The 25,208-nt window shown below is 45.7% G+C and overlaps 1 protein-coding gene across 1 annotated transcript in view; it reads right to left on the bottom strand.

Annotated features, from left to right (window-relative positions):
* NPC1 (NPC intracellular cholesterol transporter 1) overlaps nucleotides 1-22,413 on the bottom strand; it is a 48,955-nt gene extending 26,542 nt beyond the window's left edge. Inside the window, exons 1-6 of the mRNA XM_032859760.1 lie at nucleotides 22,360-22,413; nucleotides 21,921-22,098; nucleotides 6,999-7,121; nucleotides 5,572-5,678; nucleotides 3,342-3,517; nucleotides 395-562 (exon numbers count right to left, since the gene is read on the bottom strand). Coding sequence (XP_032715651.1) covers nucleotides 395-562; nucleotides 3,342-3,517; nucleotides 5,572-5,678; nucleotides 6,999-7,121; nucleotides 21,921-21,977 — 631 coding nt within the window. The 5' untranslated portion in view covers nucleotides 21,978-22,098; nucleotides 22,360-22,413. The remainder of the gene's footprint in view (nucleotides 1-394; nucleotides 563-3,341; nucleotides 3,518-5,571; nucleotides 5,679-6,998; nucleotides 7,122-21,920; nucleotides 22,099-22,359) is intronic.
* Nucleotides 22,414-25,208: the final 2,795 nt, after the last annotated feature.

Raw genomic sequence — 25,208 nt, 5'->3', positions numbered from 1 at the left:
TTGTCCTGCAGAAGTGTGAGTTTCTGCCAATAACTTCGGGCACAGGTTTGTCCCCGAGGTCGGAGCACCCCACATTCCACAGTACAACTCTATGGAGGAGCGAGTCTACCAGGATCGCGGGGCTCCTTAAAAGTCCTCTGTAATGCTTTGGTTTTTTTGTTTTTTGTTTTTTTTTAAATACAAAACAAAAACCCGGACTCATTCTTTCAACTGGGTAGCAACACCTAAAGGCAATTCCGCCTCCTCCACGCTCCTTGCCAGCCCCCTCAATTAACCAGGGGTAGGGAGAGAATGTTCCACTTAGCTCTCTCACTCCTGGAAAGTCCAGGAACTAGTTACCTGAATTTGTTTATCTTCCTGTTGCAGATTAAGGTTCCTGGGCTTGGGAGTCTACCTGAGAAAATGGGCGTGATGGTAAAAGGCGCCTGGCCGTTGTCCTTATTGAACATGTACTCGATCCAGTTGGTGGCATTGCAGGCCCCGGCGTCCTTCCCACACAGGAGCCCCAGGGCTTTGTCATTACTGGAGGGGGCCTCCACATCCCGGCAGGCGTTGTACATGGCTGGCAGAGGAAGGAGGGCAAAGGGCTGAGACACCATGCTGCTTTAGTCAAGGGGTGGGGGAGAGATCTTACAAAAGGCACCTCGAATGCGGAGGCAGCCATCGGCCCTGCACCTAGAAGCCCCTGGCCGGTGGGTGGGACAGTAAACACCCAGGGCAGGAGTGGAGATTACCCCTGATACAGACTTATCGCCCTGCCAGCAACACGGCTGGGCTAGATTCCAAGTAAATGAAACATAAAAAATACACAGGAAAGGCTTTACATGATCCCCGTAGCTCAGATAAGTCTTATCACCACTGCAGAAGAAGAACGCGCGGAGGCTGAGGAAGGAGAAGCAAGAACCCTAGTGTCTTTGCAGTCAGTGAAGCTGGTTCCTCAAATCTGGGGCAGGAAACCCCACGGCTAAAGAGTTTGGAACTCTGAGGAGGCATTTGGTTTTAGGGCAGAGGTCACGTGTGAATGAACCTACTACTGCTCTCTTTTGTCTCTGTTTTAGCGTACATAAAGACAACACTCGAAATAAGGGCAATGTCAATGACCTCTTGCACATAACAAAGCAGCCGTAATGGGTCCTGCATTAACACTCACTTACCAGTGCCCACCACAGAGGCCGGCCAAGGCGGCAGGCTGGAGCAGAAGCCTGCTCCAGGGGCCGGCAGGTGACCCGCTCCCTACTCCCAAGCCCTAACTGACCAGCGGGCTACTTACAACCAGGCCCAGCTACCAACAAAGGGAGAGTTCCATACTCCCCATACCGCCTCATCTCCTCCCTTTAAAAGCAGCCCCCAGCCACTGCCTCCTTGCAGATAGCCCCTCTCTCCTCGGCTGTCCAGCCTGCTGCTCCCCTGCTCCCACCATGCAGACTTGTATCCCCTTTATTCTGCCTTAGGTGATTTTTTTTCACTGTTCGTGCCACTGGCTTCCAGCTGGTCCTTGTCCCACACCTGGGGGCCCCCATCTGATTGAGAGACACCCCGTTTTAGACAGCACACTTACTTGTTAGAAACGTCCCAGGATCTTTTTCCCTAAACTCTAAGGAGAAACTTAATAAACTCATTGTGTTTTACCCTCACTCTTGAAAGGCAGTTCGGGGGGAGTGACCTCCTTAGGACCACGAGGATTCCACTTCTGGCCTCTGTCACTGCTGGTCAGGAAATCTCCAAATGGCATTCTTTTAAAATGATTCCTATCTTTTTTCTACTTCTTTTTAAGAGACTAGTCTTTGGAGCTTTATAGTTTTTCTAGGTTATATTTATATATGGATTTTTTAGCACTTTTATTGAAACAGAATTGGCCTACCGTATAGTTCACCTATCTGAAGTCCCCTGAACCCCTCCCCTATGAATACTCGCCCTTCCTGAAGGTAAACCACAACCTGAATTTGATGTTTCCTATGCACGTTTATGTATTTTCATGGTATGTTGTATCCATAGATATGCAGTACTATTTAATATAAAAAACATGCTACATATATCCTGTAACTTATTTTCAATTTTTTAGGTCATTCGAGTGACACAACTAATTCACACATTTAACAGTTTTAACTATTCTATTATAGACTATGACTATGCTCCAATGTTTATCCATTCCCCCTCTGAGTTAGCATTTAATGCCTCTAATTACTTATTTTTTATGAGATTGTATATATTTATTTGAGAGAGTGTGAGCAAGCATGAGTAGGGGGAGGGGCAGAGGGAGAGGGATAAGAAGATTCCCCGCTGAGTGAGGAGCCGGATTCCGTGCTTGATTCCAGGACCCTGAGATCATGACCTGAGCCCAAGGCAGACATCCAACTGACTGAGCCGCCCAGCTGCCCCTATTTATTTTTTAATGTTCTTCTTAAAAAGGAGTTTTAGATGGGGTGCCTGGGTGGCTCAGTTGGGCATCTGCCTTGAGCTCAGGTTGAGCCTCACATCTGGGTCCCACGCAGCAGTGAGTCTGCTTTTCGGGCTCCCTCTGCCCCTCCCCGTCGTACTCTCTGCTCACTCTCTCAAATATTTTTTTGTTTTAAAGAGGAGTTTTAGGTTCACAGTAAAATCGGGCAGAATTCTCGTATAACTCCTGCTCATAAGCGCAAACTCGCCACCATCAACAGTGCCCAGTGGTGCGTTTGTTACATCTGACAAACCTACGATGACAGACCACTGTCACCCAAAGCCCATAGTCTATTTTGGGGTTCACACTAGGTACAGTACATTCTATGAGTTTTGGCAAATGTATCATGATCATACCCACTGTCACAGTATTAAGCCTCACTGCCCTTAACAACCTCAACATCAGAACTCTTTGATTTCAATCACTTTCAACAAATGCTAGATGGTCTTTCTCAGACTGTCCTATGATTTCTAGTTGCTGTAGATCCCTTTCTCCTGCTGTTGTACCTGCTTACTGTCCCTTATGGTAATGTGTTTCTTCATAGTCAAACCTCCTTTCCTCTACTTTCCCTTCCACACCCTCTCAAGTTTTGCAACAACTCAGAAGTTACACGATTCAAATCCACTAGAAACAAAGTTCTAATGCCTTCTAAAGTGTACAGAAATAAGCCCACATGCCCTAAAAATTTCTATGTGGAAACTTAGGAAGGAGTTAAGCAAATACTTTAAAGAGATTGTTTTATGGGTTGTAGCTCAAGTCTACATACACACGAAGCAACACTTCGTGTTTCATGGGCCAACGGAATTAAAAATTATCCCTTTCACATAGCTAACAACCGAAAGGAACAAATAAATTCACTGTCCTGATCAACTATAAAAAAAGGAATAATTAGAAGTTTACTCACCATTGGCAAAACTCTCTCCAACATAGTACTGTAATTCTTTTACGTTTGTTTTCGTCTGGTTTGTAACAGGATCAACATAATCTTCAGTTTCTGTAACATTCAGAAACTGACTTTGCTGGGGGCTACACGTCAGCTCGCAAAACAGGTTCATTAGGTTATAAAAACAGGATGGACATCTAAAGAAAAAGTAAACTATATTTTGTCTGATCTCACAGATAATAGGGCCAGCAAAAACATTATTTACAGGAAGCAAAGAACATTTAAAATTTATAATAAAATGACAATTACCAAAGGACGTCTTAAACCCAGACATTCTCAACCCAAAGTCAGAGATCTCTTTAAAAACTGCCCCAAATACTACACATATGTTGTCCAGGTGTAATTTCAGAAAGAGAAAAATGCTTTTCTGAATTCTGTGCTTTGTAATACATGAGCATGTTTTGTATTGAAGCTAAAGCGACTAGGGAGCGTCACAGTGACAATTCTGACGAAGAATTAAAACGAGGGAAAAATGAGACTCACACGTTAGAATGTTCACCTTCCTACTGAAGGGCTTTTTTCAAGCCCCAGGTAATCCCTTGGCCCTCTCTAAACACAAGAGGATTTCCCTGTGGCTTGAGAAGAAGCTTTAAGGACAGCGGGGGTGTTCTCTGACTACGCACTGCAGAAGCCATGGGTTTTCATGAGAACTACAGACTGCTCTCCCTCAGGTTCACGGTTGAAGCTCCTAATGTTGATCTGTTGGGTGGCAGAACTGGGTCCACAGTCGGATTCACTGTTATCTACAGAAACTGCTGCTTCATTACACTGGCATTCTCACAGCACAGCCAAATCGCAGTCACTCTCGACTCTGATCCAGTCCAGGTGCCAAGGACACAGAACAGGGGAGGTGGTCCTAGCCTGCAATGTCCCTGGTCTAGTGAGGGAGCAGACATGCCTTCAGGAGTCCCGTGCTTTCCCGTGACAAGCGCAGGAACCACAATTACACCATCCTAATGGAAACTGCTCCTGGGGTGCACAGATTTCGACCACGTTTTATGGATTATGAACTCTTGCCATGTTACCACATTTAATCTCTGCAATCATCAATTTTGATAGTTGTACCATATTCCCTATGTTAGCTTCTCATGATTCGCTGTTACAAAGAGAGCTGACAACAGGAGGAACATTTGGTTATCTCTTGATCTTGGTTATCCTTATGTCTATAGCGCCTGTCTAGAGGGGGTGCTAAATAAATGTATTCTGACTGAATGAGGGCTCCAGCCTCTCTCCATCAACATCCCTTAGCCTTCCATGGGGTGTGCTAGACTGACGAGATTCTCAACTTTCTGATCTACTCTACGGTAGGCTGCCCTGAAAGGACAGTTTAGGGGTGGTTTTCCACTCCATATTGCCAATTTATACCTCTGGGAAGAGGCAGGGTTTCCTCAGTGGATGCCGACTGTCCTGTCACCAGCCATGCTATGCGTACACAAAGGCTTCCCTTCTTCCCATGTCCCTCCCACCCACCTTTATCAGGGTGCTTCAGGGTAAAAAATTTAGAAAGACACCATGAGGTGCTGTTCTACAGACCCCCACCAGCTTGCTTTTTTGCACATTTGAGAACCAGTGAGTAAGCTTCAAGAAGAACATCTACCATGCAACCCTTTTCACAGCCCTGGTCATAGAGAACAGCATGGAGAGTGGACTAATTTTGACAAACCCAGCCAACTCTGCCAGAACAATCCTGTTAACAGCTACCAAAGGCCAGCTCTAAGGATGGCTAGGACTCTAGCATCTCAAGTCACTGCAGGGGGAGAGAGCTCTGTGCCATCCAGGGGCAGGGAGGGGAGGACAGCCATGCAGAGGACCTCGTGGAGGGGAGGATCTCTGGTCACAGACATGGCAGGACCACCTGACCCTCTCCTCCTCTGCACAGCACCCAGAGGCTTGAGAGTGAAAGGACCCAGTTCACAGTGCAGACCCCCTTGGGATGGGGCCGTCTCAGAGGAAGCCCACGCCTCTGCTCTGCACAGAACTGGAAAGACGATGAAGTCTGGTGACTCTTACTTTATCAAGAAATTATGCTTGATTTCTGAGAAGTCCTAAGGCTAGGACTTATATTATTGAAATATTATTGAAATATATATTGAAATAACACAAAAACTAACTTTTAGGAGGAAATCAGAATGCCCCTGGTTAACAAGCGCTCGCAACCCATTGTTGTGTGCATGCTGGGCGGCCAGCCTACCTCGACAGAAACTGCAGGGGCAGCTGCAGGCTGTCCTTCAGGGTCCGCAGCTGCTGCACATCGCAGCACACGCTGACGTTGTCAAAGAAGAAGCCCGGGCAGAGCTCCTTTTGGGTGAGAAAGCACAGATATCACAGCAGCAAAGTCAAATAAGGATACACATTCCTCAATGAAATAAGACCATTTTATTCAGTCCTTTTTTTAGGTAAGCAAGGTAGGTGTCTGCAAAATTCTTGTAGGATTCTTTTAAAAGGCTTTCAAATTGGGGGCGGCTGGGTGGCTCAGTCAGTTAAGCTTCTGTCTTGGGCCCAAGTCATGATTCCAGGGCACTGGGATTGAGTCTGGGTCAGGCTGGGGCTCAGGCTCCCTGCTCAGCGGGGAGTATGTTTCTCCCTCTCCCCCCACCTCTCAGTCTCTCAAATAAATAAGTAAATACAATGTTTAAAACAATAAAAGGCTAACAAAGTTATTATTTATAAAAGAGGGACTGGCAAAAATAGAGGCAATAGAAATATTAAAAAAATATTTTTTTAAAGATTTTTATTCATTTATTTGAGAGAGAGAGAGAGCGCAAGCCAAGCGGGAGGGAGAACAGACTCCCTACTGAGCAGGGAGCCCAATGTGGGGCTTGATCCCAGGGCCCTGAGATCATGACCTGAGCTGAAGACAGACGCTTAAACCGACGGAACACCCCAGGCGTCCCCTCAAATTTTTTTCTTATTTGGAAGCTCACTCTCCTCCCTTGACAATCAGTTTTACCTCTTAGGTTTTATGTTTAAGTTTAACCCAAACGCTATTTACTACTTCCACTGGTTATTCCCAGGAAAGTCAGATGTCTTTCATAATTCTGATGAAAGCAGCATGTAGGTTGAGGAAGCCTGGTGCCCTGTGTCAACTTGATTTTACATTACTTAAGGCTCTAGAACCAGTCTTATCCCCTGGATTTTTCCAGTTCTTCTCTAATGTTCCTGCGTATCAGGAATGGTAAGCAAGACAGCAGAGAACAGAATCCTGGTAGCAACCAAAGCTCACAGATTCTGGGTGGAAAATGGAGGAATCACTAAACCGAGGACAAGGGAGTCACAGTCACCTAGCGGCCTCGCTGATTTGAGTCGTGAAACCCAGGAATCAGGTGGAGAAAAAAAAAAAAAGCAAACTTCTAGTAGATTTTCAAGAAGCTGCAAAGAGCCACACTTAGGTACCAAGGTCAGTCCCTCAGTAGTAACTTGCTGTGGGGAAACGATGAGAAAGGCATAAAGTCACCCCGGAATTATGTTATCTTCTGTGCCATGGTACACCCCAAATAAGTGGGATAAGATTTAAGCCTGCTAGTTTCAGCCCCACCCCACCACCGATATTTATGGGATAATTACAGAGGATCTCCGATTAGCATCTTGTGTTCCCAGTGCCACCGACAGCAAACTTACCTGCATTAAGTCATACCCATCCTTTGGCAAGGGTTTTGGTGGCCCCGAATATTGGCAGTTGTACCTCTTGTCTCCAGACGCAATTCCACACTCGCCATACCACACACAGGACTGTGCCAACACCTACAGAGTCGACACAAAACTCCATCCATCAGGGCCTCAAAGGCTAAGGGAAATTTCAACAGTGAAACACTAGTACAGAACCTTCCAACGTTACCCGTAAATTGAAGTGGCAGCAAGAGGCACTGGGTAGTTAATGTTTTGAAAAATAATAATTAAAATAGACCAGATGCCCACAATGGGCTTATCAAGACAGTCAGTTAAGGAGGTCCTAGAAATTATTTACATGATTTCTACTTCCTGCTACTTTGTTGATGAAAGGAAGCTATACGTCCTGAAAGATCACTAAAAATCCATATAGAGGAAAAAAAGCAAGATAGTATGTGAGTCTGCAATTACTAAGGTCCTATTTTTGCACATCTGCATGTGAAACTACCTCCAAATAACAAAGGAACATTTCCACATAATTTAGGTTAAATAATATCAGCATATCATGAGTAACATGAAAAGCAAAACCCAGAACACCAACAAACCCTAAGAAGGAATGAGAATAAACATCTTGTCCTCAAGATTTAAGAAGAAAGCAAGGCATGTGCTAACTTTAAGGAAAACCACCTCAGCAATCTTCAAAGAAAAATGTTCAACTCTTCCATGGAGGTTTCTCAAGGGCCACTCATATTCCCCATGTGAGAGTCACAAGGTTGTCAGAAAGCTGGGAAGGGGAGGAGGGTGCAGCATGAATCAGCATGTCAGCAAGCTGGGCCACGCTGGCCAGGGCCATAGGCCTGCACGGGCTTGCAGTCATCTGTCCCACAGGGAAACAAAAGCTATCCAGAAGCAACCATGACTCCCAGGACACCTCACAGAAAAGCCATTAAAAAAAAATCTGAGTCGAAGTAACAGAGTGAATTCTCTCCAGCATCAGTGGCATATGACCCAAACATAGGCAAGGAGGTCAGTCTATTTGCTGGTCTCTGGCATCAAGATACAAATCTCACCATGGGGTCCTGAAATGCTAAAAACATGAAAGAAAAAACAGCTCACAGGAGGCTGGGGTGTGTATGTGCAGGGGAATCGGAGGGCTCAGAAAGACTTAATTCATTCTTCAGGTATGTTAAGATTTATTTATTTATTTGAGAGAGAGTGCATAAGCGCAGGAAGGTCAGAGGGAGAGGGAGAGAATCCCAAGCAGACTCCCAGCTGACTGTGGAGCCTGCTGTAGGGCTCCATCCCAAGACCCTGAGATCAGGACCCGAGCTGAAACCAAGGGATGCCTAACCGACTAAGCCACCCAGTGCCTCTCATTCTCCAGATATTTTATTTTATTTTTTAAATATTTTATTTAGGGGCGCCTGGGTGGTTCAGTGGGTTAAAGCCTCTGCCTTCGGCTCAGGGCATGATCCCAGGGTCCTGGGATCGAGCCCCGCGTCGGGCTCTCTGCTCGGCGGGGAGCCTGCTTCCCCCTCTCTCTCTGCCTCTTTAAAAAAAAAAAAAATAAAGATTTTATTTATTTATTTGACAGAGATCACAAGTAGGCAGAGAGGTGGACAGAGAGAGAGGGGGAAGCAGGCTCCCCGCCGAGCAGAGAGCCCGACGCGGGGCTCGATCCCAGGACCCTGGGATCATGCCCTGAGCCGAAGGCAGAGGCTTTAACCCACTGAACCACCCAGGCACCCCTCCAGGTATTTTAAAACAGAAACCATCACTTACTCCTATCAGGACTCATTAAAAGTTATATGTTTACCCACAAGGAAGGGAAATTATACAAAGGAGGAAGTGACAAGTATTCAACAATGCCACAAATCAAACCTTTGCCAATAAGTTGCAAAATGCCACCACCATTTTGATTTAAAAAGAATCGCAGCAATTAGGCCATGAACCTAGTGATTCCAGGGAAAGTAATGCTTTTTCCAAAACTCCAGTTTTACAACTAAAAGGAAATTATCCATCTACTGACATTTGAAAAGGCTTTTTGCCTTTTTTGCAAAGAAGGTGGCATAACTGCTAATACTGACATTTAAATACAAGGTGCCCCTCGCCCCCAGACCTGGCAGAATGCTCAACAGACCCAACGGGCAAGCAGGCCTGGGCCTGGGGCACGCTGGCAAGTCACCCACCGGAGTGACAGAAACCCAGTCAACAAACCACAATTCTGGCATGACAACGGGAGGCGGGTGTGGAGTCTCGGTTCCCTTTTCTCAGCCTTCAGCGCTATGAAAGAAAAGAAAGGCCCAGGGCACTGTGGTTTGCAGTCATCCTTTATAACCCATAGCTCTTATTTCAACGCGAAGTTTCCACAGTCTGGCAGAAGAGAGGCCGAGCCTGACGGCACGTGGGGCAGGTCCCTGACCTGTGCCGAGCAGTTCTGTTCCCTGCGAATGGCTCATAACAGCCGCCAATCTCACAGGTTTGCTGCGAAGATCGGATACGGGACTATATGTGGAAGTACTTGGTAAACTCAAAAGCACTATACAATCCAACGCAAGGAATGATTACCATCTTCTAACTGCTGGGACCTCAGTAAAGGTCCTAAAGACCTGAAGTAAAACACCTGACATTTCTTTGGGCTCAGGAAAACTGTGCTTGACTCAATGCTTGTAGGTTTGCTTCCCAAGGTCGTCCTGGGAAGACGTCCTTCCCAAGGTCGTCTAGAAGCACATCCAACCCAGTGGGGTCCAAAGCCACTTACCAGCCATTTGCTTATGTGCTAGGCACTGTTTCACTGCTTTTCATATATTAATGCAACTAATCCTGATGAACAAGCTGATGACAGAGGTGTTATCATACCCATTTTACAGATGAGGAACTGGGAGGCAAAGAGAAGCTGATTCGTATAAGAGTGGCAGAGTCACAATTCAAACCAGAACATTCCAGTTCCAGAAAGAGACTCTGAATAAAGTGTAATCAACTGCATAACTTAGGTCCTCAGTCTAGCACCACACCGCCTCCCCACCCTACCTTGCACGAGACACCCGCCTGGGTGCACTCACTTGCAAAGCTGTGCTGGTGGGGAACCCTCCTTTCCCCCTCAGCTCTCTCTCGCCTCCCCTCCCTCTGATCACCCTGGGCTGAAAACCTGAAAACCAGCTGGTGCGGCATTTCTCGGCCTCCTCAGGGGCCTCCACCACCTGACCCTCTCTTCTACCTTCTCAACCTCACCTCTTTGTGCATCCCTGTGCATCCTTTCGCCTGCTCCTACCAATAAACACCGTTCCGATTTCATCCTCCCTCTTGGTCAAACGACCCCGATGCCTCTCTAGCTGCACTTCTCGTGACCTGCCCTACAATCTCAGGCTTCCAAAGGAATCCAGACCTTCCTCCACTGCCGATCTCTCCTCCTGGGGAAGCTCCCAGTGCAGGTGCCCTTTCTGTGCCCCTTCCTTCCCTGCTGAGCCCCCAGTCACCCTTTGTTCCCCTGTGCACTACTCCCCTGTGGACCACCCCCCACCCCCACCCCCCACCTCCTACACAGCCGCCAGCTGGTATCTTCCTGAGCTGGGGCGCCACAGGTTTCTGATGCTCCGAAACCTCCATCCACCCTCCTGTGGCCTGTGAGACCAGCGCCAGCTGCCCCACCTGACTCCGGTGTGCGCGCTCATGTCCCACCCCTCCCTACCTTCTGTCCCACACTGAGGGGGACCTGCCCAGCCCTGTGCCTTTGTGCCTCCCTCCCCGACACTCCCCAGGCTCCTGTTACCCACCAAGGCCACTCCTCAACCACCACCTCCCCTGGGGTCCTGGTGGGCCTGCGGGACCCAGGAAAGCACAGCCCCTCCCCTCCCTGAGCTCCACTGGTCCAGTGGCTCCCCGGAGGGTATGCGGCCGCCTCTCCCAGCATCCAGGCACTGGATCCCTCAATCCTCAGATCCGGGAGGCTGGTACTGGCACAACACCCTTGTACAGAAGAGCAAACTGCCAGTTACACAGGTAGAGTGACTCATCTGAGGCCACACCTAAAAATGGCCAAGCCAGACCCCACCCAAGGCCTGGCTGCTTCCTGGCTGCTCCGGAAGCCAAAGCTCCTTATGCCACAGGCTCCTCCCAGAGTCACCCCTGGCTGGGCCACACTCATCTCTCATCTCACCAAGACCCTAGCTGGCGTTGGAATGGCTGGATTTCCAGTCTCCGAATGGCCACCGCACAGCCGGTGGTCTGGACTTTATGGACCAAGAAGACAGGTGCACCTTAGGATCCTCGGGATGTCCAGGCAGCATGAGCTGACGCTGAGAGCAAGGGTGCAAGCAGCTCACACACACAGCACATGCCTCCTTTCTAGGCAAAGCACCTGCTTTTCAAAAAGTGAGGTGTGGCTGAACACTGCCTTTACTAGGCTTCGAGAACGCCTACTGCTGACTTCACATCCGTAAAGCCCACTTGGGGAAGCAACGCGGAAACAAACCCAGCAATGTCTGTGGTCTGCCGGGGCCCAAAGTGCGCCTGACCAAACCTGAGCTGAGGGCTGGAGACGGCCGGTGGCTGCACGGAACCGGCCATCCTTTGGGTCACTGAGCTGTCCATCTACAAGCTGTCCGTTTCATACCCTGTGTGTTTCACCAGGAGACATGAGCTCAGACGTCCTTCACATGAGAGAAAAGCCCACTGGCAAGGACTGCAGAGAGAGAGCACGCTGTCAGTCACCACATTCAGACGGAACAGAGAAGCATGACCGACCTCCAGGGCAAACAGAATCAGAAACTCTGGGCCTGACAGCCACGTGACACGTCTCGTTAAGGCGGCGCTCTGGGCCCAGAGATCCGAACCCAAAGGGTTCACAGTAGGTCTCGTGGACACCGACCAGGCATACAGAGCTATTTATAACCACAAGAACCATCTTATTGGAGCATTTTAAAATTTTACTGATTCCTAAAATGTTAAAAATAAACGACTGTGGGCTTTATGTCTTCCTCTCCTTATGGACTCCATACACGCCATCACAAATCTGCAGCCATCACAGGTATATGCCGAGTAAGCACCCTCTTCTCAGATACAACCAATGCTATTGTAGTAGATCTGGGTCTTGTAGGCTTTTAATTCCTCCCAATAGGTAACCGGTAGAGACGGACAAGTGAAGTCACTTTGAAACAGCTTTTTCACAAATAAGCCTCAACAACCCTGCACAGGCTGGCTTTCGGCTCAACCCAACTGCCCCACTGTATTCATCTGGCTCTTTCTTGTAGAGGGCCAAACAGGAAATACAGTAGGCTTATGGGCCATAAGGTCTTTGCGGAGGATCCTCAACTAACCTGTTGTAGCTCAAAAACAAGCACAGACGCCAGGCAAGTGATGGGCGTAGGAGGCAGGGAGCAAACTTTATGCACAACGACAGGCTCTGGCCAGGCCGAACCTGAGGGCTCCTGCCATGGGATGAAGCAGGATTCACGAGAATCACAACGTCGGGTACGTGGGGAGAGAGGTTCCAAGGGCCGTTTCTGGCTATTGTGTGGACTCCCGAGGAAGACGGCAGAATCATCAGACACAGAGCCCGGCTGCTGTATTTCCTCGGAAACTCTCTGCAGTACCTGCCCCTGGACTTCCCGATGCAGGAACCGTCAAATCTCTCCATGAGCTGAAGGAGTTCAAACAGATGACGTAAGCAGTTCAGAAATGAGAACCACTGCTTGTTCTGGCTCTCCACCCGAATTCCGGAGTTACACGGCTAGAGTGAGTCTGCTTGCAAAGGTCAGGTCAGACGACTATTTCACAACATGCTCCGGAGCTTAGCCATCGGGTACGCGACTGGCCAGGGAAGTTTCTTGCAGTAATAACAGGGGTGCAGCAAGTTAAAAAAAAAAGTCCCTTCTGCTACATGTCAGTCACTATAGCAACGGCTAAACAGACCCTGACGGGGAGCTCTACAGAAGCACACGGATCATGGGGAGAGTCTGTGGACACCGGCAGCAGAGTCCTGCACTCCAGGCAGCCGCAGTAAATCTCAAGGACTAATGAACTCTTCAGAAAACGCTTCATGAACATTGGCCACGTGCTAGACACAAAGTAAGGGGATTCCTTCTTTCCCGCCTGGCCTACTTCTCAGATACCTGCATAGTAGGGCAGCATTTTACAGGCAAGGAAACGGAGGCTCAGGGAGGGCTCTCTGAGGTCACGTGGCTCCTAAGTGACAAAAGCAGTAATGAGAATGAAGATTTTGAAGGCCAAGTAAATTAAACATTCTCTATCCTGTCCCCGGGCCCCACTCCCCAGCTGCTCCAGCTCCGTCTGTAGGGATGCCCCCTCAGAGTGTCATACAGCGCGTCCCTCTGGGAACAAACATGTTCTCCTACAGGAATAACGGCCACCATTTTCATCTTCCTGCGGACGACTCTAGGCCACTGTCAAGTCACGTTGGTTACTGCTGAGCATCCTCAGTTCGAGGCCTGCGCTGGCCACCGCTCAGCAGGCAGAGTGCGGGCCCGGGTCCTATCCCCTCTGCCACTGTCCTGGATGGGCAGAGCTCACAGCAGAACCTGGAGCCACCAGCAAGATGGGTCAGGTCAGGGGTAGGGAGAGGCCTATGAAGGGAGCAGAGAGGCTGGCCTGGCCGGTCAGGACAACGCAGGATGGGATGGAGGGAGAGACACGGAGCATCCTACCCGGAGATAAAGCTGCCTGCCATTTCCCTGGAGTCAGAAAGGCAGACTAAACAAATACGGCAGCACATCTGGGGTGGAGGCTGGTCTGGTATGACTTCCGTTGATGGAAATCTCTGGATCTCTGTTTCACAGCTAACCTGGGGTGAACAGATCCACACAACAAAGGATACTCTGTGAGAGCACCAGGCATACCTATAAATGGGTGTTTCCTTCATACATTTTTTAGATAGACTCAGCTCATCTTCACTTTTCAAACCAGCCCTCCAGCTTGCAGTTGAAGGGACTTGCCCAAGGTCATACTACTAGTTGGTATTCGACATTTCTGAGCCTTTGCACCCACCGAAAAATAATCCAAAGCCACAAACTAAAACAAAACCATGAAGGTAGATGGGAGTGTATACCGTCCACAGGTCTTTTCCTATGGAATGTTCACACAGTGTGGCAGGTGAACAAAGGGACAGGCCAGCAGGATAAAACGATCCCTGATTCATCAGTGGCTTTTGGAGAAGCCAGAATGGAGCTAGGAGCAAGCCCTGAAGGAAATGCCCTATTGGCCATCTGGAACAGCTGCTGAACACTCATTCAATTTTGCCTGCTAAACATGGAGAATGTGGTATCAAGATTTTGAATACATTTAGAAGGCAAGTCAGAAGACCGTGGTTCAAGCCCTTAGTCCACCATTTACTAGCTATGTGACTTTGGGACATCACTGGATCCTTAGTATCCGTAATTTCCTGCAAAACAGGAAACACAGTACCCCATGTGTTTTAGAGGGGTCCGGTGATGTTAAAACGGGACTAGATGTGTCCTCGCAATGGAGTACTACACACAAATTAGGTAACTCCTTTTTTAGCTTCTTGCAATCTAGAACATCGTTTTGAAAAAGTTTTGAGTTAACTTACATACCAAGTTGACTGGTTTTTCGTAACAACTAGATATCCCCTCCCATTTTCTCCGGTTTCCCTCTTGTCTACCTGGTTAAGCATTAATTCACCCTTCAAAGGTCAGTTCAAAAACTGACTGCCCATAACACTTTGTTCTTCTCTTTGTTAGACTACATTTTGCATTGTATTGTAATTTTACGTACTCCCCCCTTCTTCCAGTCAACTGTGAACAAGCCAAGGACAGAGGCTACTAACGTTTACACAGTTTATGGACTGCCTTCCGTACAGGGTCTACTTTTGTATCTACACTGTGCCCATAGCAACCACTTTACATTTACGAAACTAGTGAATGACAGGAACTTTGAGTTCCTCTGGCCTAAGGGACAATAATAAGATAAAGAACAGATTTTAAAACTCCCCTCTCAAGTCCCCCAATAGCACACTTGCATCAGAAACAGGTTTGGGTCAAATATAAAACACAAAACAAATGAGAAACAGTTTTTCTTCTTTTTTTCCCCTCAGTTTTCTTGCCAAAGCAAATATTCCAAACACTGAAAATAAGAGGCATAGTCCAAGCAAAGAAAAATTTGTTGGGCCACAGTTGATTACTGATTATCACCCAGAAAGCAATGCAATTCTGGTTTCTACCACCTCTGAATCCTTCTATCTTATCCCTACACCTAAACCCACGAAGGCCCAATGACCCAGTGACTCAGAAAAGAGACTCTTGGCCATACTGGAAATGGTAAAATACAGTTCTTGCTCTCAAGGAGCCTACAATCTACTACTTCAGTGCAAGCAATATTTTGCTCTCTTTCCATGAGAACTGTAAAAAGTAGGCATAGATGTTAACCCGATTTTACAGAGGAAGAAGACAGAGGCTCTAGGGGATCACTGGTTTGCCCAAGATCACTCTTGGTGAGAGGAAAAGTCCAGACCAACACCCAGGTAAATGCTGCTGCTGCAGTGTAAACACAGATCGAGAGGCTCAGAGAGAAGGCCTTCTAGCTGAGGGACAGGATAACAAATCTCACGGATAATGCAGCATTTGAACTGGGCCTTGGAAGACAGGCAGGATTTCGACAGCAAGTAGTTTATTTGGCTGGAGAGCTGACGCCTTTCACAGAACTACAGGTGACAGGGCAGAAAGGGGCACCCACGATCAGATTAGAGATGGTCTAACCCTGGCTTCCGCAGTAGATAACGTGTCCTCCTTAAAATACCCTGAAAAGCCTCCCTTTGGGGAGGAGTGGAGGGTGGGGAAGGGTTACCCAGGAAAGAGAGATCATACTGTCTTCACACCAGAGGGATTCTTTGTTCTGGGTAATATGACAAACACTGAAGCAATACAAAGACCCATTCAGCAAGTCGTTTTCTTTCTGCCCACTTGCTAAAATAAAAACCTCATTTTCCCTTGATTACTTATGTTAATAAGATATCTGAGCACAGCATCAATCAAGGGGTAGGAGAGACTGGGAAAAAGTAACCATCTGAAATTGGGGTGAATGTAGGTTTTCTTCAATGCTCTTGGGTCAAGAGATTAAACCACTGCTGATCTCTTCAGGAAAAATCATTTTAATGGCTTAATTCCTACCCATACCTCCCTATATTCCAAGTTCCTCAAGAAAACGCCTGTAAAAATTATAGACAGGAGAGAGACACACAGTTTCTCAAAACCACACACGTTATTTGATGACCAGAAGGTTTACAAACCATGCAGTTTCATGTTCTTTCATCATCTGTAAGAACTAAAAATTAAGAAAGGCAAAAATCCCCCCAAATGTCTATCAGACCTTACAAAGGACAGTTAGGTCTGTTAATTCTGTGACCGAACTTCCTGAGTGCCCAGGCTCACCCCAGACAAGGTGCTGTCCCTGTAAGAATTCTAAAAGCAGACCCCACCACCACCACCTCCCAGTCTATTCAGGGGTACTGGAAGCCTCTGCCCATGTAAGGGAATTAATTTGTAATATAACAAAGGTATATTTCCAGTTAAGATTTACTGACCTTCCCAGGCATTTTGCAAGTGACTCATGTTGAACCTCTGACCCATCTAAAAAGCCCTAGGAGGAGAGGCACTCATTGGCCATCAGTCTTGGATATTATCTTGAGGTGAAAGGATTTCAGAGGCGTATTAAAGCTACTTACCAGTGTAAAGCCCATCTACCAGATCCTGACCTAAAACTCAAGAAACAAGAGCAATTCTGTGACTTAAAGAAAATACAGCTCTTCAGTTTGCCTTGAGTTTTTACTATAGTGATAAGGTCTCTCCATAGATCATGTTACCTAATAACCCCAATAATCCTACATGGTATTGTTAGTCTTCAAAACAAAAACAAAACCCTGAGGCTTGACAGAGTAAAAGGCCCACAGCAAGAGCTAGTGAGTCATCTACCCACTGACCCCATTCCAAACCACCCCCCTGCTCCTCTGCCTCGCCTCCCAACCAGGCACCAAGATGTGCCCTCCCACAAACCCACACAGTTGGGGATCCCCTCTACATACAGAGAGGAGGGAGCCACAGCTCTTCTCTTGGCTCTTGGACCCTTCCTGGGTCAGCAAAACCTACCTGCTTCTAAGAACTACCCAGAAATTTAAGGAGAGGTTTTCCTAATCCAGGGAAAGCCCCGAATCTGCTTTCCCCTCTGATTTACTACCTCCTCCTTACTGACATGTACACGAGTGGGCACAAGGACAGAATCCCAGAGCTCCAATCCTGCGTCCTCATCTGGTTTAATCAGCGCTGTATCCTTAGATTTTATCCCCCAACTCTGGTTTTAAACGAGAAAACTGCAGACGCAGAAAGAGCAGTGAATGCAGCTAAGGGTTTGTCAATTTTCTCTGTACAAAGAGCCAGCTCTTCATTTCATTGATCCTTTCTCTTGTCTTTTCAGTTTCTCTAATTCACTTATTTCTGCTCTGATCTTTATTATTCCCTTCCTTCTACTAATTTGGGGCCTTGTTTTTTCTTTTTCTAGTTCCTTTCAGTAGAAAGTTACAGTTACATTATTTGAGATTTTTCTTCTCCCTTGAAGTAGGCTGTATTGCTATGAACTTTGCTCTAAGAATGGCTTTTGCTGCATCCCATATATATCAGTAGGTCATATTTCTGTTTTAATTTGTCCCTAGGTATTTTTTAATTTCTCCTTTGATTTTCTTCAATGACCCATTGGTTGATCAGTAGCATGTAGTTTAATCTCCTCATTTTTGTGGGGTTTCCTCTTGTAATTAATTTGTCATTTCATATAAAGTGGTCAGAAAAGATGCTTGGTAGGATTTCAACCTTCTTGAATTTATTGAGACTTGTTTCGTGACCCGACACATGATTGATCCTACAGAATGTTCCATGTACACTAGAGGAAAATGTGTATTCTGCTGCTTTTAGAGGGAGTGCTGTCAATATCCATTAAGTCCCCCTGGTCTATTGTGTCATTTAACACTGATGTTTCCTTATTGATTTTTCATCCATTGATGAAAGTGGGCTATTAAATTCTCCTACTACTATTGCTTTCAACTTCTCCCTTTAAGTCTGTTAATATGTGTTTTATATATTCTGGTGCTCCAATGTTGGGTGCATGTATCTTTATAAATGTTGTATCTTCTTGCTGGATGGACCTCTTTATCATTACGTAATGAATGTCTTCCTTTGTCTCTTACTACAATCTTTGTTCTAAAGTCTATTTTGTCTGATAGAGTACAGCTACTTCAATATTATTTCCATTTCCATTTGTATGGAATGTTTTTTTCCATCTCTTCACTTTCAGTCTGTGACTAGGGAAAAAGAGAGAGGGCTCAAAATCAAAAATGAAGAGAAGTGACAACTAACATCACAGAAATACAAAGGATCATAAGAGACTACTATGAAAAAATTACAAACCAACAAACTGGACAACCTAAAAGAAATAGATGAATTCCTAGAAATACACAACCTTGCAAGACTGAATGATGAAGAAATAGGAAATATGAAAAGACTGATTAATAGTAAGGAAGTCTCCTTCAGTAATCAAAAAAGTGCCCAACAAACAAAAGTTCAGGGACCAATCAGAAGGCTTCACTGGCAAATTCCACCAAACATTAAAAGGTTTAATACCTACATTCAAAGTCTTCCAAAAAATTGAAGAGGAGGAAAAGTTTCCAAACACATTTTATGAGGCCAGTGTCACCCGTGTACCAAAACCAGACCAGGGTGTTATTTAAAAAAAAAAAAAAAATTACAGTCAAGTATCCTTTATGAACACAGATGCAAAAATCCTCAACCAAATATTACCACACCAAATCCAATAATGCATTAAAAGGATCACATGCCATGATCAAGTGGGACTGATCCTATGGATTCAAGGATGGTTCAACATCTGTACATCAATCAATGTGATACCTCACATCAAAAAGATAACATAAAAATTATATGATCATCTTGATAAATGCAGAAAAAGCAGTTGACAAAATTCAACATTCACTTATGATGGATAATCTCAACAAAGTGGATATAAAAGGAACACCTCAACGTAATAAAGGCCATCATGACAATCTTACAGCTAAGATCATACTCAATGGGGAAAAGCTGAAAGTTCTTCATTAGAGAACAGGATGCCTATTCTTGTCCCTTTTGTTCAACACAGTATGGAAGTCCTAGCCATGGCAATTAGGCAAAATAAATTAAGGCATCCAAATCAGAAAGGAAAAAGTTAAACTGTCACAATTTGCAGATGATATGATACATGAATTCAGGAAAATCACAGGATACAAAATCACTACACAAAAATCTGTGGCGTTTCCCCACACCACCAATGAAGCATCATAAAGAGAAATTAAGAAAATAATTCCAGGGACGCCTGGGTGGCTCAGTTGGTTAAGCGGCTGCCTTCGGCTCAGGTCATGATCCCAGCGTCCTGGGATGGAGTCCCACATCGGACTCCTTGCTCAGCAGGGAACCTGCTTCTCCCTCTGCCTCTGCCTGCCTCTTGGCCTACTTGTGATCTCTCTCTCTCTTTCTCTCTCTCTCTGACAAATAAATAAAATCTTTTTTAAAAAATTCCATTTCCAATTACATCAAAAAGAAAAAAACATCTGGAATAAATTTAACCAACAAGGTGAAAACTGTAAGACACTGATGTAAGAAACTGAAGAAGACACAAAGAAATGGAAAGACAACTCTGTGCACATGAATTGGAAGAATACTGTTAAAATGTTTATCACCTAAAGCAATCTACAGATTCAGTGAAATGCCTATCAAAATTCCAAAGGCACACTTCGGAACAGGAACAAATAATTCTAAAATTTATGTGGCCACAAAAGCCAAAAATCTTAGAAGAACAAGGCAGGAGATCTCACACTCCCTCATTTCAAACTATGTTACAAAGCTATAGTAATCAAAGTAGCAAGGTATTGGTATAAGAAAAGATACACAGATCAGTGGAATAGAATTGAGAGCTTAGAAATAAACCCACACAGGTATGGACAATTAATCTACAACAAATGAGCCAAGAACATACAATAGAGAAAGGACAGTTTTTTCAATAACATGTTGGGCAAACTGGACGACTCTCTTACACCTTTCACAAAAATTATTTCAAAGTGTACTAAAGACTTGACTAGAAGACCTGAAACCATAAAATTCCTAGAAGAAAACATTAGTCTTAGTGGAACTGACTCCAAAAACAAGAGAAATGAAAAAAAAAAAAAAAAAGAAGAAGAAGTGGGACTACACCAAACTAAAAAGCTTCTGCACAGCAAAGAAAACTAATTATCAAAATGAAAAGGCAACCTACTGAATAGAACATATTTGCAAACCATATACCTGATAAAGGGTTGATATCCAAAAATATATAAAGAGCCATACAACTCAACATCACCAACAAAAAGATAACCCAATTAAAAAACGGGCAGAAGATCTGAACAGACATTTTCTCAAAGACCTACAGATAGCACACAAGACATACAATAGCTATGTGAAAAGATGCTCATGCTCAAGATCACTATTAGGGAAATGCAAATCAAAATCACAATGAGGGATCACCCTGCACCTGTTACAATGGATATTACCAAAGAGACAAGAAATGACGAGAGTTGGTGAGGGCGTGGAGAAAGGGAAGCACTTGTATACTGTTGGTGGGACTGTAAATTGATACAACCACGGTGGAAAAGACTATGTGATTTCTCAAAAAATTAAGAATAGAAATACCTTATGACCTAGATATTCTACCCCTGAACAGTTACACAAAGAAAATGAAAACACTAATTTGAAAAGATATATGCACCCCTACATTCACAGCAGCATTATTCACAATAATCAAGGTACGTTAAACAACCTAAATGTCCACTGACAGATGAATGAAGATGTGATAGATTTATTTATACAATGGAATACCAATCAGATATTTAAAAAAAAAAAAAAAGAATGAGATCTTGCTATTTGCAACAACAGGGATGGACCTTGAGGGGATTATGCTAAGTAAAATAAGTCAGATAGAGAAAGACAAATACAGGTGATTTCACTGATACGTAGAATCTAACAAACCAAACCAAACTCACAGATCCAGTAACAGACTAGAGGGGAAGGGGGTTGGGGAATGGGCAAAATGGGTGAAGGGTCAACTGTATGGTGATGACTATTAAGTAGACTGTGATAACTTTATAGTGTACACAGATGTTAAATTACAAAGCTGTGCACCTGAAACTTACGTAATAACAATAAACAGCAGCGAGGCATTCATGACCTAGGTTATTTGAACCAAGGAAAAGCTGACCCAGGGAGTTAGGCCACAGCTCTAGGCCCCATTCTGCAGCTTGCTAATACTGTGACAAGGAGAAACTCAATTACCCTCTGCTGGGTCTCAGTTTCTAAATTGTAAAAGAGAGTTAATGACAAGTAACTCACGCTGTCAATAAAACCAAGCTGAGTTACTCAGGACTGTTTCAATTTGGCACTTGGCAATTTGTTTCCCTTCTTTACCCTCTCCCCACCCCACCATATCCAGGAGAGAAAGGGAAATAAAGGGGCAGAATATTCTAAACAAATTCAGAAAGAGTTCGTGCGCATGTAGCCGGATTTTTTTTTTTTTTTATAGGCAGGTTAAATAAATAGGATCCCTCCTCCTCTCTACCCGCTTTCGTCCTTCCCCGTGATTGCACATCCTAAACCCAGAAATTAGGTGACCGCATCTGGAATGAGATCAAGCAAGCTGCTTTCAGTTGCCCCCTCTTCCAGACCAGAGAGAAGAGTGCGCGGCCAGGGAAAGAACCCGGAGCAGGGGTGGGGTAGGGGTGCGCCAGGGGCTCCATAGCTGAACCAACTTCCCCAGGACCAGCTGGACCCGCGCCGGCCCTCGCCGCCTCGCGCCCCCGCCTCGTCCCCCCAGGGCCCTCGCGGGTCGCGGACGTCCGCTCACCTGCGCGGGACAGAGCAGCAGCAGGAGAAGGCTGAGCGCTGGGCCGCGCGCGGTCATGCTGCCGCGGTGCCGGACTGCAGACAGCGGCGGGACTCGACTGGGCTCGCCCCGGCTCGGCGCGCAGGGCTGCCTCACGACGCCGTGCCAGCCTAGGGAGGGAGCAGACGCCGGCGGCGGATTACGAGCGTAGGGCAGGAAAGAGGAAGGCGTCGTCGGCTCCTCCCCTTTCTGGGCGGTGCCGCTGACGGGACGCCCGGGACCCGTTCTGGGGCAGGGCCGACCAAGCGAAGGCGGGGCGGGGGCGGGGCTGGGGCGGGGCGGGGGCGGGGATGGGGCGGGGCGGGGGCGGGGCCTGACTGGGCAGCGCCCCTTTGGCGGGGCTTCCTCTGCAGGCTCAGCAGCGCGTTTCGCGGCCCTGCGTTTTGGGGGTGCGACTTACGGTAGGGATCCCAGACTGGGGCAGCCGAACTTCTGGAATCCGGCTGGGAGGATATTGCTGGAGTTGTGTCGAAAGTGTGTGGCTTTGATGTTTTAACTCTTTTTCCCCTTTTTGTCTTTCCCGGACGGGGGACGATGGGCGAGAGGGTTTTTGGCAAATGGGACTGCTTGGAGATTGTTTTCCCAATTCCGATCCCACTCCTCAGCGGAGTAGGTTTTGATTTCGGCCCAGGTTAGCACTCCGAGCGAATTCTCCTCCCCAGACTCAGCCACCGAAAAGGAATCCGTGCCCGGGATTCAGTTACGCCCCGAGCGGTGGCCTGACCGTGTGCTTACCCCGGAGCGCGAGAGGCGGAGCATGGCGGTGGGCGGTGCTCCCGAGCCAACCAATCTCCGCTGGGTGACCTCGCGGACGACGCTTGCGAAAGTGCTGGAACTGCGCCACCCGCTGGCGGAGCTGCGCGTAGCGTCGCTTTGGACCAGTCGGCGGGAGAAGACCCCCACCCCAACTGAACCCCCCCATCTGCCCGCAAGGTTGACCCAGAGGTGCGACCTGAGTCCGTTCTTAATTTCCAGATGAAGTCGGGTAACACAAAGACAAAGAAGCATCTTCATTTTTGAGCCTTGCACATATTATCTGTTTTGCTCTGGCGCTTATTTTTGATTATATGCTTTTCTAGTAACACTTTCCCTCAGATTTCCATTATTTAGATCGTTCAAAAGCCTCAGTCATTATCATTTTGAAGTTAAGGAAAGGTAAGTAAGGATCTCTTTTCCCAACGTGGAAGCCAGTTTACAATGAAAAGACTAAATATCCATCTGTAACAATGATCAAACCCAGTCCTAGGAGGGACCGTGATGCAGGTGATAGTACCAGCGTCGCTTACAACGTGTCTGCTTTCTGTACTGTCTTGCCTCCTCGTCTCCTCGGCCCTGGGATGTCCACCAGGCTGCCTGGGCTTTGAGACTATAGGGATTTCCTCCAGACCTTCAATCCCAGATCTTACGTGAGGGCTTCCTGGCACTCCACCAACCGTGCGCTCTCTCGCCCCAGGTGATTCATTTGAGATGAAGTAGTGAGTTCTGCAGGGACTCAAACTGTTGTCACTGAGCAGCAGTATGCGCATCACCTGGGAATTTGTTAGAACTACCTGGACCTACTGAATCAGAAACCCCAGAATGAGCCAGCTCTTTGAGTTTTTAACAAGCCTTCCAAGTGGTTCCAATGCACCCTCAAATTCTACACTTAACTGCTGTAATGGATTCCTGGGATTCTGGACGATTAGTTACCCTTCCAATTTTAGCCAAGTCCTAATGGAAAAAAGAAAAAAAAAGTCTTCACTAAATAATTTACTTGAGTAAAGGAAATATGAGACATTTCTGGGATGGGCAGAAATTTTGAGGCCTCACACATTATGTTCACTATTCACCAAAACCATAACAAAAAGACCTTTAGCCATTTTTTTTCTAGTTCTTTTGCACGACTTCAAAAATACCCAAACATCTAGGAAATATTTTAAAAATAAACTATCATATATCTAAGAGAAATGTGTTTTGTTTTTTGTTGTTGTTGATAAAGTAATTCATACTTATAGTAGAAACTTTGAAAATACACAAAAGTTTAGGGACAGAATAAAAACACTTTATAATTCCATCATGGGTAATCAGTTACACTGTGGTGTAATTTTTCTTTCTGTAAAAATTGTTTTAACACGGTTGAGATCCTAGAAGAGACTTTTTGTTAGTTTAGGTAATATTTAATACTGCTATCATTATAAACACCATTGAACGTTGACTGCATAATAGTAAAGGAGAAAGTAAAAGGGAAAATGAAATTATTAGAAACACATCTTTATAAATATGAAGAAACATTTTGGAAGACTCTGCATCTGAAAGCATATATGTGAATATAATATATGGACTTTTAAAATAAGTGGGACATACTGTACACAGCTTCAAGCTTGCTTTTTTTTTTTTTTTCACATTTAACAATATGCTTTCTCCACCTCACTACCTCTACTAGCTCTGTAGGATTTTATGTGTATATAACATTCCTGAACCAGAGTGATGGAGGGCAGTCTCAGTGCAGTACCTAAGTCAGTAAAATATAGTTCACCTACCAGCAATACTTCAGAATTACTCAAGTCTCAAACTGCCTTTCTGGTATATATGAAGGGTTTGTATGGCACCAGTAATACTGCAAAAATTCACCTTCTTCTATATGCTTCCTCACATTCCTGAGCGTGTCTGGATTCCACAAAGCTTTGCATCTTTCTGTGTCCACTGCTTTCCTCATGATACTGTATCACAAAAGTCTAAAAGCTATTGAACGTTTATCATAAGGAGAGAGATGAAAAGTTGACCTCAAGCAAAATTCTCTTTACCTTGCTGATGGAAGGAGAAATCTAGAAATACTCAAGTTAGTAGTTTTGATCTATTACATAATCAATATCCTTTTGGACATTTAGTTTGTCACTTTGGTTACTGGAAACAATAATGCAGTGAACATCCTTGTGCCTAAATCCTTGCAATCGTGTACATGTAGGACTGTTGGGAAAAATTATCATTGACTCAGAGGAAATGTTCAATTTTCATTCTGGCTAAATTGCCCTCCAAAGAGATTGCAATTTCCTCCTTTGCTAACAACATGTGGAAGTGCCTGATGCCCACCTCCTTGGCAACCCTTTTCTTTGCCATTCTGATAGGTGAAAAATGGCATCTGTGATTTTACTTATTTTATTTCTTAAAGATTTCATTTATTTATTTGACACAGAGAGAAAGAAAGAGAGAGAGAGCGCAGGAGCTGGGAAGAGGAGCAGAGGGAAAGGGAGAAGCAGGCTTCCTGCTGAG

The sequence above is a fragment of the Lontra canadensis genome, unplaced genomic scaffold (genome assembly GCF_010015895.1).
Source record: "Lontra canadensis isolate GAN:19392208 unplaced genomic scaffold, GSC_riverotter_1.0 scaffold17, whole genome shotgun sequence".
In the NCBI taxonomy this organism is placed as follows: domain Eukaryota; kingdom Metazoa; phylum Chordata; class Mammalia; order Carnivora; family Mustelidae; genus Lontra; species Lontra canadensis.
The sequence above is the reverse complement of the archived record's forward strand: the minus strand, read 5'-3'. Positions and strand labels throughout refer to the sequence as shown.